At 44.8% G+C, this 13208-nt stretch overlaps 1 protein-coding gene across 1 annotated transcript in view; it reads right to left on the bottom strand.

Annotated features, from left to right (window-relative positions):
* Positions 1 to 4225: 4225 nt before the first annotated feature.
* Positions 4226 to 13208, bottom strand: part of LOC137300072 (meiosis-specific coiled-coil domain-containing protein MEIOC-like) — a 33676-nt gene continuing 24693 nt past the window's right edge. The window contains exon 3 of the mRNA XM_067969169.1: positions 4226 to 4399. Coding sequence (XP_067825270.1) covers positions 4226 to 4399 — 174 coding nt within the window. The remainder of the gene's footprint in view (positions 4400 to 13208) is intronic.

Here is a 13208-nt window from a genome sequence, read left to right on the forward strand (position 1 = left end):
GAGGCCAAAAGAAACCCTCAGGAAATAACTGGTTTTCTTTTTACTTTAGAAAAAAGTGTGGTGTGATTTCTACATTTGAACGAGGGTGAGAAAAGACCATCAAGCCTTCCCCATCCAAAGCATGCAGCATTCACCCACCACCTAACCAGGCTGGGAGAGGCAAAAAAAACCCAGAAAATATAATCTGCAGCCAATTCAGGAGAAACTCGAACTACCGAAGACAATCGAAAAAGCTCCAGGTAGTCCATAGCTCCTCATAAACACAACTAAATTTCTTAGCTTCTGTAACTGGAAATGTACTCTTTTCTTAGGACTTGCCATTTGATTTTAGAGAGTAGTGATTCCTTATCCACTGCATGTTTCAGTGGTTTCTTCCAGAGGGCTTTGACATTGTGAAAATTAAAACTTTGTGGCATGTAACACTTTACCTATGGGCACATATTCATGACCTCTTGTTCTACCTATTCATTGCAAATAACTTATCTAACCAGAAAGAATCCAATCCCTTCATCATTTTAACAACAAACTGCAGTTTTCAAAGTGAATAATCCTTTGGAGCCAATTTTCATAACTCAGCTCTATGGTTAGATATTATCGTGATCACACGCCTCTGCACTTTCAGGAGCCTCAGTATCCTTCCCTATTGACTCCTAAGATGAAATAGAAGCTACCTTCTGTTGCTCGGGGAGTTTTTTTGTAGATTGAATTAATTGGCTTTTTGATTTTACACTTCTTTTTGAGGTGACATAATAAGGGAAATAGTGATAGAAACCTCCTGACCCATGTTCCTTTGCCCCAACATCCTCAAACTAACCCCCTGCATTACTTGTTTCGTCACTCCAACACACTAGCTCAGATCATTTCACCTGGGGGGGGGGGGGGTGAATTAGATAATAATAGTGAGGAAGTGACATTGTGTGATTCACAGTGCATGACAGAGCTAGGAGTAGTGGGGAATGGGTGAGAATGTGCCACCTTCCCAGAGAAGAGAGTTGTGGGACCCACAACTCAAATATTTGCCTGAAAAGAAGGATCTCTGAGGAACAACATACCTATGTACAGGCTCTAAGATCAGTCTCTACGTATGTGAGGCAGCTGACAGGTGTGACTCTCGAGTCTACAGCTCTCATTTTCAGCAACACAGGGAAGTTTTCTCTTCATTGCAGATACCAAAGGAGCATGTAGTAGCTTCACTGCAAACTGCAGCAGACCCCCATCTAAGAAGTGGCGAGGGTCCATTCAGTACCTCCACCTTGTAGCTCTGATGGCATCAAAATTCTCACCCCTTCATAACAGAACATGCAAAAGTTGTGCAAGACAAGAGATGTCTTTCCCTTTGGGAGTCTCCAATTATGATCTGCAGTTTTACAGTGTGGGTAGATAGGGGATAGAAGATGTAGGACATGCGAATTCCAGGCTTTATTGATGTGGCACCATGTTGTGGGTCAGTACTTGGTGGATAGTCCAGGCATTCCTTTTCTTTCATTAGGCACAATTTAAATAATTGTACCTTAAACTTCCTTTGACCAGACAACAACTTCTTTCTCATTTACTTGCATGACCTATGAATGTGGGAGACTGTATTCACTGAAAAGGTCACTTCCTCCCATGCTTGCTACATATTAGCTCAGGTGGGAGGGTTCCCCTTGGCCCCTAAAATTGCCACCTTCCTCTAGTGCAGCTCCTCCAGCAGCATATCTAGTCTTTCATCCTTAAACGGATAAATTCTACTATATGTTCCTGACACCTTTTTCAAAACTGTGGCAGACCAGTCAGCCTGCAGAAAAAATTAACAGCAGCTTTTTAAGAGTTGCTGCAGTCCTCATTCTCCCCTTCCCCCCCAAATGCTGCCGTAGCCTTTCCTGCATTCCTGGCAAATATGCAGGGAGTATATTAAATTCGGATAAAACCTAGGATCCCATTGTCTGAACCTTGTTGCCCGTCAGCATCAAGCCTGGATCAGACCAATCCAAATGTATCTCTAAAGCAGTGCCTGCAGAGAGGATCACACCAAACTTGCTACTCAATCCAAACTCCCATAACAGGTGTTTTACACTGCAATTCAGTCCACTCACAAGCAACTGAAAACACATCAATCTTACTGAGTGATAATGACCCACTGTACTGACTCTTCAGTTTACGACCTCTCCCGATGTGGGGTGAAGCCAGCAATCATCCCTGGACTTCAACCGCCAGACTGCTCCAGATATGACCAGACCATCCAGGATTTTGTCAGTCATATTCAGAATCCAGGTGCTGATTAGGCTACAGCCTCCAACCAGGTCCTGGATCTCTATTGTTGATCTAGCCCTAAATTTTGACACTCAATTGGCCCTGGATCTTTGATTATCAGTAAGCCCACATCTGCATCTGCTAAGGACTACAAATGCCGATCTGGTACTAGGATCTTCATCCCAGGCTGTCACGCTGAGCAGGCAATAAACTCCAACGGAGGTGCGAGAGACACTTTCCAGGAGCACAACATTAAAGGAAGACAAGGGAAGCCAAGACAATTGATCACTAGACACTGCCTGCCCTGGATTTTAATTTTATAAAAAGACAGGCAAGCCAATCTTTCACTTCTTAAGAGTAATTTGTTCTTAAAACACTTCAAATACAGAATTTTGTAGCAGAGGTAGTACAGAATGAAAGAAGACATGGCAAGGAGATCAGCGGGCATCAGATTATAATGCAGACAATGGCACATCCACCTGCCAATAATCTGGGACAAATGCCTCAGCTTGCTACAGGTTAGCAGGACAGAGCTGTGTCATATGCAGCAAGAACACTTACAGCAAACTTGCAATATACAGACATTACCAGTGGTTGGCAATATCACCAATGCCCTCAATTGTTACATCTATAACTCTTTCCCAACCAGCACTGAAATATCAGGTACTGTATGAATCAAAATGTTGAGTTATACAATGGTGCATTTCCCAAAGAGCAAGGGTCACTTTGAAAAGTGCACCAATGTGTCCAACCTGAAACCATTGGAAGATGAGTGTGGCACAGCTGTCAATTGTATATTGCATCTTGATTGTCTGCCCTAAGGGCATGCATGAAATGGAAATGAAAGAGCTATAAGGATGCATGAAAGCCTAGCATGGGTTAGCAATAAACAGGTTGTCAGGCTACACATTGTGGCATCTGCCATCTACCTGGTACATCCGTATTATTGTTTAATTTTATCTTACCGGATTCCTTAAAATGTGGCATTTTCTCCACCACCTGTTTCCAGGTCCTGCAGGCAGGAATATTGGGGCCACCATCTCTTGCCAGGCAAAGGTACATTGCCATTCTCTGGGGACAGTGTCCTGGAATGCCAAACAGGGCAAACCTACTTGCACCTAACTCATGCAGCAGAATGTTCACTTTGCCACTAATCAAACAGGGGGTTGGGGGGCAGCACTGCTCTGCCATTAGTCCAGACTCCATGTCGTGCCTCCACATTGCCTTGTCTGTCTTTTCGACTTTGGCCATCAACTCTTTCCCTCCCATTCAGCCTTTGCAAAGGTTGTAAATTGTTGTGACCATTTTTCAGACTTACTCTAGGATTTTAATCCCCTTATATGTAACCACATACCTTTAATTTTGAGTGGTTGCCTGCTTCGGATTCAGCAGCCCCACCCCTCTTCATTACATTCCCTGCATTAGGCTCAAGCTGCAGGGAGCATATGTAAAATTATTAAAACAACAAGGTTAACTCCCCACTCCAGTTTTGCACGCACCAACTGTGGAACCATTTTTCAAAGACCATGGAATCAGTCCCAATATCAATAGTTTTATGAAGTTTTGAGAAAAAAATGTTTAGACCCCATTAACATGTTCACAATATTCTACAGTGTTTCTATGCTATGCTACTGTGAATGCAATGTTAATCTTTACCCCACTGAATAAACAGTGCAAAAAAATTTTGTCTGGCATATAGAAAACTTATTTAATACCTTTGAAGATCCATCATGTGACAAGAAATATGAGGTAGAGAAGACGATTGTTCGACATTGCAAAACGGGTAAAAATATTTCCCATTTTTAAAATAAGTTGATTTATCTCAAGGGTACAATGAAGCTAACACTGATTTGGTAAACTAAAGCTCCAGGGATTTGACTAATTGTCCCAAATGTGGAATAATGGCCTCACTTCTGATATCACCATGGCAATAACCCACAGCCTTCAAAACATGACAATATTTAAATATCAGAATTTTTTTTACATCATTTAATTATGGAAATAGATAATCCTCATACCGGTTAGGGTTGCTCTGAGATCCAGCAAGCTGCTTATAATCATCTCCAGATGTTGACCAAGGGACATAGAACAAGGAGGAATCAGGAGTAGTCGACACTGATGCAGTGTAGGACTGATGTGAATCTATATTTTCTTCATACTGAGGTACCTACAGAGAATCCAGATGCAAGACTGAAAATCTTAAAACTGCTGAAATGCAATGTTCTAGATATAAACATTAGTCATTACAAAACTTTTTCAAAAGGTATAATGCAGGTTACATCTGCATTCTCCATATAGCACTGCTTCAACGAAATCAGAAAAACTCTCTAAGGTGTCCGATAGGCTAGTATAAAGTGCAATTAGACATTTAACATGACTGATGGCTATGGTAAACCTTTACTACGGGGGGGGGGGGGGGGGGATAATTCAACCTGCACCTAAAACGGGCACAAAGTGGGCATCTGCCTGACGACGTGCACAAGAGGCATAAACTATTTTCAGGTATGTGCCTTATTTCCATATGGTGGGCGAGCTGTCCGCACTACGCACACTGGTTTCTGGCAGCTCGACCGTGGTGGGGGGAGGTGGGATTTTGGGTAGGAGTGACAATTTAAAAGGCATTCTGCACCTCTTTAAGGGCAGGTGCACTTTGACTGCACTGCATGCTTCAGACTTCAAACTTGAAACAGACAAGTCAGTATGAGTTCTGAAAGAGCCCCTCAATTTTCCAACAATGCCTCGGAGTCTTTGTAGAACAGATAAGCAGGAGGAAGTAGTTCCTGTTTCCAGCTGACAGAAGAAGATTGCCAAGGAACGTAGCAAGGCAATGGTGGTTAGAGGTGGCTGAGCAGGTGAACGCATGTAGCAATGCACCTAGGACCTAGCAGCTATGACAAAAAAAATTCAATGATTTGACCAGAGCTGTTATGGTAAGGCTTCTATTCACACCTCTTACTCTCTGCTTAGCTATGCACCACTTGTACTCACAGCAGTCATAAGCCTACTCTCCCCAGGTTCCCATCATGCTCCTTTAATCACAGTAGCACACTTCATTGTATCTCCTTCTGCTGCCACTTGCACACACTGCACCTGCTACTGTCTTCATAATTACTTCCCTCACTTCTCCACACCTGTAGCATCTTTCACACAACACTCATACTTTGGCACACGCATCTCCACAACCCTTCATCAGGTCACACACCAACAAACTCCCTTTCTTGCAGGATAAGCTGGCACACAATAATTTGGAGTAGACATGCACAGGAGGAAGATCACCATAATTTCAAGTGCAGTCCCCAATGGAAGATGCCACCATTGATATAGTGGGCATCCAGGTGACAAGGCTGGGGTATATGTTCCACAGGGTACTTGGCCATCTTACCTTCCTTTTCTCTTCATATTGAACTCTCTCCCTCACAAACTCTGCATGACGACCTGGTGATTCTTTGAGCTGCCACTCATCTGCTACTACTTATCCTTGAGACTAACTGCTAACCCTTGTCCCTTTCCAGGCCCATGGCAAATCACAGGCCCTGTTGAAGCATGGGAAGAGGAGGACAGTCATCTTGAAGGTGCACCATCACTCGATCTTATCCTTGCAAGCACCAGCTCAAAAGTCAGCACCAGTCAATATGAGTTCTGCAAGGCCCCCTCCATTTTCCAACAATGCCTTGGAATCTTTGTTGAGGAGGTAAGCAGAAGGAAGTAGTTCCTGTTTCCTGCTGACGGAAGACGGTTGCTAAAGAATGTAGCAAGGCAGTGGTGGTCAGAGGTGAATGCATGTAGCAGTGCACCCAGGACCTGGCAGCTATGTCGAAAAAAAATTCAATGATTTGACCTGAGCTGCTATTCACACCTCTCTTACTCTCTGCTTAGCTATGCACCACCTGTAGCCCCAGCAGTCAAAATCCTACCCTCCCTAACTTCTTTAGAGTCAGTTAGAGGGGTCTGCACTGGGAGATTTACAGAGGACAACTGCGCAGGAACAAGGTCAGGGGAAAAGGATGTCCCAGGAACAATCTCACCAAAGGGCAAGCTCGCATCCTAGCTCTGCTGTAGAGGGCACAGATGAAGACCTCCAGGGCCCAGCCTTTAAAGGAGCACCGATGGCTGTGTACCACCAACTGCCAGAGCCAGACGCAATGAAGTGTGTAACCCAGTGCTGGACTACAGTTAATGCTGTAAGTGACACAGATCTGTAACTGCCTCCCTGGTGAAGTGGGAGTCACCAGATGCACTGCTCCTCACTGAACTAGAGGTACTAAGTTTGTCGTGTAAACTTGTGTGGGGTAAGGTGTCATGCACCCTCCTCTCCTCGCAACTGCAGGTCTCTTTACCCTTGTTTTCTGCTTTTCCTCCTCCTGGGCCTCCAGCTACAACAGCAGACTGATCAGCACACTCATGTGGCCAGATGAAGTTTGTGCAGTAGCCCCTGGACAGAAATTGTCCTTAGCTTCAGTGTATAGCTTGCTACAATTTTTGCAGTCAGCGACAGCAGGAAGACATAAAAGCCCACTAGCACTCTAAAACAGGTACTTACCTAACTGCAGCTGAGGATCCCTTTGCTGGTACAGCATTCCTCCTGACTGTCCCCACCCAGGATTTGTGGGTGGGTTTTAGGATGAGCAAATCAGCGCTCAGGAAGTCAAAAGGGCAGCAGAGTCCATAAGCAGGCGCAAGACCCTCATTTACATATATTTATTATGCTTGCCAGTTTCAGACAGGCGCCCTAGAAATGTAAAACACTCCTGACTCACAATGGCGCACTTCCTGCTTCATCGGAAGCAAGAGATCCCCACACAAAATCTGGAGGCCTAGCGCCTATTTTAGCAGCATTAAACAGAGTTGAAAATCCCCATATGACTGTTTTTGAGGCAAAATGATTTTCTGTCAGAATAGTCTGGCCTTTTGTGACCTGAATTCAAAGATTTATCATAAATATTTATCATGGCCTGTGTAATAAACACCTAGCTCAGTTTAAACTGACCTCTAGTTTTGGACTCCCTACAAGTGGAAACATTTTCTCTACATCTACCCTATCACACCCTTTCATTATCTTGAAGATTTTCAAAAGGCCTTCGATAAGGTACCACACTGTAGACTCATGACTACGGTCAGAGCATGTGGAGTCAGGGGACAGGTGGCAGAATGGATAGCAAGCTGGCTTCAAAACAGAAGAGTAGGGGTTACGGGTAGCTACTCAGACTAGCAAAAGGTGGGAAGTGGTGTTCCACACGGATTGGTGCTGGGATCAGTGTTGTTCACACTTTACATCAACGCTTTGACTCGGGAATCAGTAGTACAATTTCAAAATTTGCAGACGACATGAAATTGTGGGGTGTAGTTAACACAAAGGAAGAATGCGTTAGTTTGCAAGAAGACATTAATAAACTTGCAGAATGGGCGTAATTGGCCAATGAATTTCAATATAGATAAGTGTGAGGTGGTGCATTTTGGCAGGAAGAATAAGGAAGCCACATATTGCTTGGATAATAAGAATCTAAATGGGGTAGTAGAGCAAAGGGATCTCAGGCTACAGATACACAAATCACAAAGTAGCAATGTAGGTTAATAAGGCCACAAAAAGGCAAACCAAGCACTGGGGTTCATTTCTAGGAGGAATAGAATTGAAAAGCAGAGAAGTCATGTTAAACTTGTATAGAACCTTGGCTAGACCACGCTTGGGAGTACTGTGCACAGTTCTGGTCTCCATATTATAAAAAGGATATAGAGGCATCGGAGAAGGTGCAAAAAAGATTCACAAGGATGATACCAGAAGTGAGAGGATATACTTATGAGGAAAGACTAAACAGGCTGGGGTTCTTTTCTCTAGAAAAGAGAAGGCTGAGGGGTGATCTGATAGAGGTCTTTAAGATAATGAAAGGGTTTATAGGGTAGACATAGAGAAAATGTTTCCACTTATGGGTGAGTCCAAAGCTAGAGGTCATCAGTATAAGATAGTCACTAATAAATCCAATAGGGAATTCAGGAGAAACTCCTTTACCCAAAGAGTAGTAAGAATGTGAAACCCACTTCCACAAGTAGTTTGAGGCAAATGACATAGATGCATTGAAGGGGAAGCTAGATAAGCACATAAAGGAGAAAGGAATAGAAGGATATACTGATAGACGTAGATGAAGTAGGAAGGGAGGAGACTCGTGTGGAGCATAAACGCCGGCATAGACTAGTTGGGTCAAATGGCCTCTTTCTGTGCGGTAAACTCTATGTAAACTCTGCCTTACTGGGCATATTTAAAGAATTCCTCTCACCTCCACAATTTTGTTGAGCCGGCTCTATATGGCCAACATGGAACAAGAAGAATTCTTTTATCTGAAGTTGCTTACTTATTACTGAATGGCTGTAGAAATACAGGTCAGATATGTAACTGAATATAATACAAGAGAGAGAGGGATTAAAAAGAGAAATTAACTAGCAAGAAATAACGTGCATTTATATAGTGCCTTTAATGTAGAATTCCCTCTAAACTGCTGACCACGCAACTTCCCTTTCTGGCCCCAATGTTAACTAATATTGTTAACGGTTCCCTCTCCTCAGGTACTGTCCCCCTCCCTTTCAAATCTGCCGTCATGACACCCCTCCTCAAAAAACCCACCCTTGACCCCACTGTCCTTGCAAACTACCACCCCATCTCCAAACTCCCTTTCCTCTCAAGTCCTTGAACGTGTTGTCTCCTCCCAAATCCGTGCCCATCTTTCCCTGCCACAGTACTGAAACGGCCCTTATCAAAGTCACAAACGTGACTGTGGCGATGGCAAGCTATCCCTCCTCATCCTTCTCGACCTGTCTGCAGCCTTTGACGCAGTTGACCACACCATCCTTCTCCAACGCCTCGCCTCTGTTGTCCAGCTAGGTGGGACTACAGTCGCCAGGTTTCATTCTTATCTATCCAGACATAGCAAGAGAATGGCTTCTCTTCCCACTCCCGCACCGTTACCTCTGGAGTCCCGCTAGGATATATCCTTGGCCCACTCCTATTTCTCATCTACACGCTGCCCCTCAGCGACATCATCCGAAAACACACCAGATTCCACATGTATGCTGACGACACCCAGCTCTACCTCATAACCACCTCCCTTGACCCCTCCACTGTCTCTCATTTGTCACATTGCTTGTCCGACATCCAGTACTGGATGAGCAAAAATTTCCTCCAACTAAATATGGGAAGACCGAAGCAATTGTCTTTGGTCCCCGCCGCAAACTCTGTTCCCTAGCCACCGACTCCATCCCTCTCCCAGGCCATTTGTCTGAGGCTGAACCAGGGCGTTTGCAACCTTAGTGTCCTCTGACCCCGAGATGAGCTTTCGACGACATATCCGCTCCATCACCAAGATCGCCTATTTCCACCTCCATAACATTGCCCGTCTCTGCCCCTGCCTCAGCTCACCCAGGCAGATGTGGATGCAGCCCTCATCCACATCTTTGTTACCTCCAGACTGAACTATTCCAATGCTCTCTTGGCTGGCCTCCCATAAACTTGAGCTCATCCAAACCTCTGCTGCCTGTATCCTAACTCGCACCAAGTCCCGTTCTCCCATCACCCCTGTACTCACTGACCTACATCGACTCCCGGTCCGGGAACACTTTGATTTTAAAATTCCCATCCTTGTTTTCAAATCCCTCCATGGCCTCGCCCCTTCCTACTTCTGTAACCTCCTCCAGCCCCACGACCCTCAGAGATCTCTGAGCTTCTCCAATTCTTGCCTCTTACGCATCCTCGATTTTAATCGCTCTACCATTAGCGGCCGTGCCTTCTGCTGCCTAGGCCCTAAGCTCTGGAATTCCCTCCTTAAACCTCTCTGCCTCTCTCTCCTCCTTTAAGACGCACCTTAAAACCTACCTCTTTGATCACCTATCCTAATACCTCCTTGTGTGGCTTGGTGTCAAATTTTGTTTGATAACGCTCCTGTGAAGCGCCTTAGGATATTTTACTACATTAAAGGCGCTACATAAATGCAAGTAGTTGTTGTAGGAAAGCGTCCCAAGGCGCTTCACAGAGCTATCAAAAAATGGACATGGAGAAGATATTAGGATGGATGACCAAAGGTTTGATCAAAGAGGTGGGGATTAAAGGAGGGTCTTAGAGGAGGAGAGGAAGGTGGAGAGACCAAGGAGTTGAGGGAAGAAATTCCAGAACATGGGACCTAGATCGGAGAAATTTCGAAGAGGTGGGTAGTAGGGATAGAAAAGGTTACAGGTATAGAGGGATGAATCCATGAAAAGATTTAAAAATGTGAGAATTTTAAATTGGAGACGTTGGGAGACTAAGAATCAACTTAGGTCAGTGAAGCCACGAAATGATAGGTGAGCAGGACTTGATGTAGGATAGGATACCAGCAGAGTTTTGGATGAACAAAAGTTTGTGGACAATGGGATGCTGGTTAGGAGAGCACTGGAATAGTCAGGACTGGAGGTGAGAAAAGCATGTATGAGGGATTCAGCAGTACATGGGCTGAGGCAGAGGCAGAGATGGGCAATGTTTCAGAGGTGGAAGCAGGCAATCTTTGTGAAGGAGAGGATATAGGGTTGGAAGCTGAACAGGATGTCAAAGTTGCAACAGTATGGTTCGGCCTGAGACAATGGGTGGGGCGGGGGATGGAATTGGTGGCCAGGATATGGGACTGAAGACCATGGCTTTGGTCATCCCAATGTTTAACTGGAAGAAATTGCAGTTCATCCAAGCAATCTGATAACACTCAGGCAGTGGAGTGTTCGAGGGAAGTGGTGGAGGGTTAGAGCTAGGTATCATCAGAGTACATGTGGAAGCTGACCCAATATCTGTGCATGATGTCATCAAGGAGCAGTATTTAGATGACCAAGAGGAGAGGATCAAGGATGGATCAATGGGGGCCTCCAGAGGTGACAGGAAGAGAAGACTTTGCTGGAGAAGCTCTGGCTTTGATTAAATTAGTAAGAGTGGAACCAAGTGAAGACAGTTCCACTGAGCTGGACAAGAGGAGAGGAGTTGGAGGAGGATGGCGTGGTCGGCTGCAGAGGATGTCATATGACTTTGGTTTTAGTGCTGTGACAGGGACGGAACCCGATTGAAGATATCTGAACAGGAAGTTGCGGGAGAGATAATCACTGATTTGGGAAATGACAAAGTGTTCATGGTCTTTGGACAGGAAACGGAGGTTGGAGATGGGGCAGCAGATTGCAAGGTTGGAGGGGTCAAAAGTGGGGTGTTGGAGGGGTCAAAAGTGGGGTTTTTGAGGAGGGGAGTGCTTACGGTAGTTTTGAAATGATGGGGGACAGTATCTCAGGAGAGGGAAGTACTTACATTGTCAGCTACTTGGGGGCCAGGATGGGAAGCTGGGTGATCAGCAGTTTGGTGACCGGATCCAGGGGTCAGGAAGAGGGTCTCATGGACAAGATGAGCTGACAGAGAGGGCACGAGAGGCGATATGAGAGACGTGGGTTTAGGATTAGGGTGGGGAGTGGTATCCTGGGGGAAGGTTTGGCTTATTGTGCCTGGAGAAGGAAGGGAAGCAGCAGAGGCAGTTGAATGGATGGTCTCAATCCTAGTGATAAAGAAGTCCATAATCCCTCGCACTGTTGAAGGTAGGGGCGGAGGGGGCAAGGGAGATGAGTTTAAGGAGTCAATTGGTAGTGAAGAGAAGCCAGGACGGTTATCTTTGCTCTCCAGGATGATTCTATTGTAGTGGGTAGTGAGGCCGCAGAGCACTTGATGTGGTCCAGATCTGGCGATGGATGGCTAAACTAGTTGTGTGCCAGATACGCTCAAGTGTGCACCTCTTGGACTTGAAGGGAGCGACGATGGAGGCCATATTAGTGGCAACAACCGGGGGGAGAGAGTAAAGGTTTTGCAGGGGACAAAGAAATCAAAGATGGAGATAAAGGAATGGTTGAGCAGATTGATGGCTGGAGTACCAGTGAATGGAACACCTAAGGCTCGGTAATTGGCAGCTTGAAAGTGCAATTGTAAATGATTTAGAGGTAAGTTTTTTCCAGGGGCAAATATAGAAGGAAGTGGTGTTGGAAGGAGATAGGAGGATGTGGGTGGTGAAAGACACAAGGAAATGATTGGAGATGGCCTTGTGAGACCACATGAAATGGCAAGGTTGAGGGGCAGCCGTTAATATGGGTAGGACAGATTATATGGAGGGAGAGGTTTAAAGAGGACAGGAGAGCATTGAAATTAGAGGAGACGGGGCATGGGGAGTTGAGATGGTGTTTGAAATCAATGAAAATGATCTGCTCAGTGCAGAGGCTGAGGAAGGAAAGGAGAGAATATTTTGGTGAGAAGCTCAGGGTGGAACTTGGATGGGAGCAGTAGACAATGAAGATTTTAAAGGAAAGGCAAGAGAGGTGGAACGAGGTGGGTTGCTCAAAGGAGGAGGAAGTTATCAGAGGCCTAGCTCCTGATTCCAACCCCTTCCCTGGCCACTGTCTTAGGCTAAACTAGATTGTTTGTGTATATAGAAAAATATATAAAAATAATGATCAATGTACTTTTTTTTAATAGGAAAAACAGACTGTACACTTACCCCCAAATTAACTTTTTTTAAAAAAAAGTTTAGTGTGTTAACTGCAATATTTTCAAATACAAAAGTAGTCATCCTCTTGATTTCAGCAAGCTTGCATGATGTAGTTTTAGTGATATGAACACTTCTCAAAACAGTCCTTTTAAGTTGACTTTGTTTTATAGTTATAGAACTTTAAAGTTCAGTAATAAGTTTAGGATTAAATTCTGGTTTTCAGGTTGCGATCTACAATACATAGGGGCTGATTTTCCTCTCCTTCTGCCTACCTTGCTGTTTTGGGTGCCAGTCAAGTGGCGTGCACTCAAAGTGCGCTCCACCTAGCCTGAACCTATCTATATTTTCAGGTTCAGGACGTTATCTTGGGCCCATTGTTACCCGGCACAGGTCCATTGCTTAGCAGGACCACGTCTGAAAGCAGGGGTGTAAAATTAAACACTGTTATATCCCTTAGAG

The sequence above is a fragment of the Heptranchias perlo genome, chromosome 30 (assembly GCF_035084215.1).
Source record: "Heptranchias perlo isolate sHepPer1 chromosome 30, sHepPer1.hap1, whole genome shotgun sequence".
Lineage (NCBI taxonomy): Eukaryota > Metazoa > Chordata > Chondrichthyes > Hexanchiformes > Hexanchidae > Heptranchias > Heptranchias perlo.